The 3492-nt window shown below is 46.3% G+C and overlaps 1 protein-coding gene across 2 annotated transcripts in view; it reads left to right on the forward strand.

Annotated features, from left to right (window-relative positions):
• RYK (receptor like tyrosine kinase) overlaps positions 1 to 3282 on the forward strand; it is a 37701-nt gene extending 34419 nt beyond the window's left edge. For both annotated transcript variants that reach the window (XM_031060342.1, XM_014308672.2), the window contains exons 13-14: positions 1207 to 1343; positions 2243 to 3282. In XM_031060342.1, the coding sequence (XP_030916202.1) occupies positions 1207 to 1343; positions 2243 to 2354 (249 nt within the window). In that variant the 3' untranslated portion in view covers positions 2355 to 3282. The remainder of the gene's footprint in view (positions 1 to 1206; positions 1344 to 2242) is intronic.
• Positions 3283 to 3492: the final 210 nt, after the last annotated feature.

Below are 3492 nucleotides of genomic sequence, written 5' to 3' on the forward strand. Positions count from 1 at the left end.
TGAAACTCTGCATCTCTTCATGCCATTTTTATACAGCTACCTATGGAATTAGAACAGCTGTATTCCCAGAGTGGTTTTGCTTGAATCACTCTCTATTTCATCTTCATGATCAGCCCTCGTCCCTCAGCACTCTTCTCCACTGCAGCTAAAAAGGGGCTTGATTTCCTTCGGTGGCTGTTTGGAGCAGGGCCACATCTGTGCTCTGCCCTTCCCACCTGAAAATATCCCTTCCCTAAGGCTTGGGTCAAGGCAGTGAGTGGGATTTCTCTTGATTAAAACAAGAGTTGTGTGAGCCTTGCATGATTCTGCCCCTTTTTAATGAATGATGATGTGGAGCTTTGGTAGTGAGTCACGAGCATGCAGTATCAACCCCATCTCTCTTTGGTCTCCTGGGTCTCTGGATACCAGATAATAAATCATTTTCCTTGTATTCTGCTTGTATGTGGATTCATAGATGGATTTTTCATCACTTCAAGTTCCTTCTGGCAAGGGTTGCCAAATGAATGTGTTGAATGCTGATTGTGCTGTCAGATTTACTGAGATGAAATCTCTTTTTTTTTTTCCTGAGTCCTATTCCTGAACACACTCTCCAAATATACTGATGATTTGGAATAAAAAATTATAAATTCATTTCTGATCCTTTGGATTTTGCAGACTTTTTGGAGGATTTTCTAGGCATTTTAAAGAAGTAAAATGTAAAAAAACAACTAACTGTTTTATAGGAGATAATCATTTAGTGTTCAGTAATTTAGATTTGGGTGTTCTGTAATTTCATGTTTAAAAATGCATGATTTCTAAGCAGTGATATCTTAGTGCAGTAAGATTTTAAGTTTAGTTTGACTTTATAGAATCACAGGTTGGTTTGGGATGGGAGGAACCTTAAGACCATCTGGATCCATGGCAGGGACACCTTCTACTATCCCAGGTTGCTCCAAGCCCCATGTAGCCTGACCGTGGACACTTCCAGGGATGATGGGGCAGCCACAGCTGCTCTGGGCAATTTATCACCAGTGCTGTGATTTTTCCTTAGCCCAGTTCAAGACATGTTGAATTTGGTTATATATAGAGCATTTATGTAAAGCTTTCTTCCTGTGTGTGATTGTCTTGGTCAGCAATCCTCCTCACAGGTGGCTTTGTGGCCTGGCTGGAGGAGCTCTGGGGGTTCAGCATGTTGTGTTAATGTTCCTTTGCACTGTTCCTTTGCAGTGGGCCTTTGGGGTGACGCTGTGGGAGCTGATGACCCTGGGCCAGACCCCCTACGTGGACATCGACCCCTTCGAGATGGCAGCTTATTTAAAGGATGGCTATCGAATAGCTCAGCCCATCAACTGCCCCGATGAACTGTGAGTGCCTCTGCTGGGGAAGGGGAAATGTGCTGCTTTCTGCTTGGGGGGCTAAGCCAGGCTGCACAAAGACAGAGCCAGGGCTGCCTTTCCTTGCCTGTTTGTTCTGCCTGGCAGACAAAGCCTGGGGTGAACACTGCTCGTGGAACTCTGGCTCTGGGGACCCCAGCATCAGAGGGAAGTGGAGCTGATGGAGTGAGTCCGGAGGAGGCCATGGAGATATTCTGATGGCTGGAGGCCCCTCTGCTCTGGGAATGTTCAGCCTGGACCTGGGAGAACTTAGAGCCCCTTCCAGTGCCAAAACAGGCTCCAGAAGAGCTGGAGAGGGAGTTGGGACAAAGGGTAGAGTGACAAGGGGGAATGGCTTCCCTGCAAGGGGCCAGGGTTAGATGGGATATTGGGAAGGAATTCCTCCCTGTGAGGGCAGTGAGGTCCTGGCACAGGTTGCTCAGAGAAGCTGTGGCTGCCTTATCCCTGGAAGTGTTCCAGGCCAGGCTGGACAGGGTTTGGAGCAGCCTGGGATAGTGGAAGGTGTCCCTGGCCCTGGCAGGGTGGGACTCTGGGTAATCTTTAAGGTCCCTTCACACCCAAACCATTCCATGCTTTTATAACAGTTGAGCGATTTCCAGTGAACTCTGTACTGCTCCTTCCTGGATTGCCATGGCTTAAATCCTAAATCAAGCCAGGACCTCTGGTGACAGCCCCTTTGCTCATCATTCCAGATGTCCATCCTTGGAAGGAGCTGTTCAGCATTATGAAACACAAGATCCAGAGCTCCTTGTCTCTCTCTGGTTGCTCAGCCAGTTTCCCAGTGCCAGGTGCCGCTTTGCCTTTCAGGCTGGGGCTGTGGCTGCCTGGCTGACACTGTTCCCTGTGCTCCATGTGCCTCTGTGTTGCAGGTTTGCTGTGATGGCCTGCTGCTGGGCCCTAGATCCTGAGGAGAGACCCAAGTTTCAGCAGCTGGTGCAATGTCTCACTGAGTTTCACGCAGCGTTGGGAGCCTACGTCTGAAACAGCAGCAGAAGATGGAATTCCCTGCTTGGGAGAAGCCCTGGCATCCACCTGCAGCTCCTTGCATCCCTTGGACTCACACACATGATGTGTATAAAGCAACACTACAGGGAGAAAGCACTTCTTCCAAAACACTGTGCCTTAGAATGCCTTAGTAGTCTCAAGTTTTTTTGTAAGACCTCTTGGTGTTGAATATTTTCTAGATATCACTTTTGCTAAGTTAAATTGAGACCTTTTGGTTTGCCATCAGGATTTGTAAAGTGTAGAGATAGTGAACTGAAACATGAGATTTGGATGGACTTTGCACTCTGACAGCAGACACGTGATTTTTTCCGAAGGGTTTATGGAACTGGTAGAAAAGTGAGGAGAGGGGAAATGAAAAAAAAAAACACACTGCAGAAAATTTTCCCTGCTTTTAAAAAAAATGTTGAAACTGAATCTTTCTGACCAGCTCTAGTGTTTGTACTTGTATGTATCTGGAATAGCTTTTTAGTATCAACTTCTTCTATTTTGAGACAACAGCACATTATGGTTGGATCCACACATCTTACGTTTTTAACCCATTCACAAATGTTCTTTGGAAAAGCTGGTCTTCAGGATACAACATCTCCTTTCTAAAGTGATGATGTAAAAGTGATCCCAGTTTACCTCATACAGGGAGTGGTGAAAGTGGGGGTAAGAGTGGTGCCCCTCCTTTCACATCCAAGGATTTTTGAGATGGTTTTATGTGCTAACTAAAGGCCTTCAGAGAAGAGCCAGAGCAGCCCCTGTGTGGGAGTCTGTCACTTCAGGCTTCTGCCCTGCAGTTTCTCTTGTTCAAAAAGGTACTGGTTGTTTTTTATGGGCTTTTATGGCCTGAAATGGGCTTAAATATATAAATATATATTTGTAAAGACACTTGCAGAGTAAAGAATGTTTTTCTATTACACCTAACGTGAAAGCTTGGTCCCTCACCGTGCCCTGTGTGTGGATTGTGCAGGTTGGTGGTGGTTAGGTTGGGGTTGGCAGGAAGAGAAGGTGAATTACCTGCCTCCCTGAGACTACATGTATTATCCTGCTGCCTTTCTTAACCCAGAGATCCAGTCCACCACAGGTTGTTTTGAGCATTGCTTAAGAGGACTGAACGTATTTTTTCAGC

This window comes from Geospiza fortis, unplaced genomic scaffold (genome assembly GCF_000277835.1).
Source record: "Geospiza fortis unplaced genomic scaffold, GeoFor_1.0 scaffold118, whole genome shotgun sequence".
NCBI lineage: Eukaryota > Metazoa > Chordata > Aves > Passeriformes > Thraupidae > Geospiza > Geospiza fortis.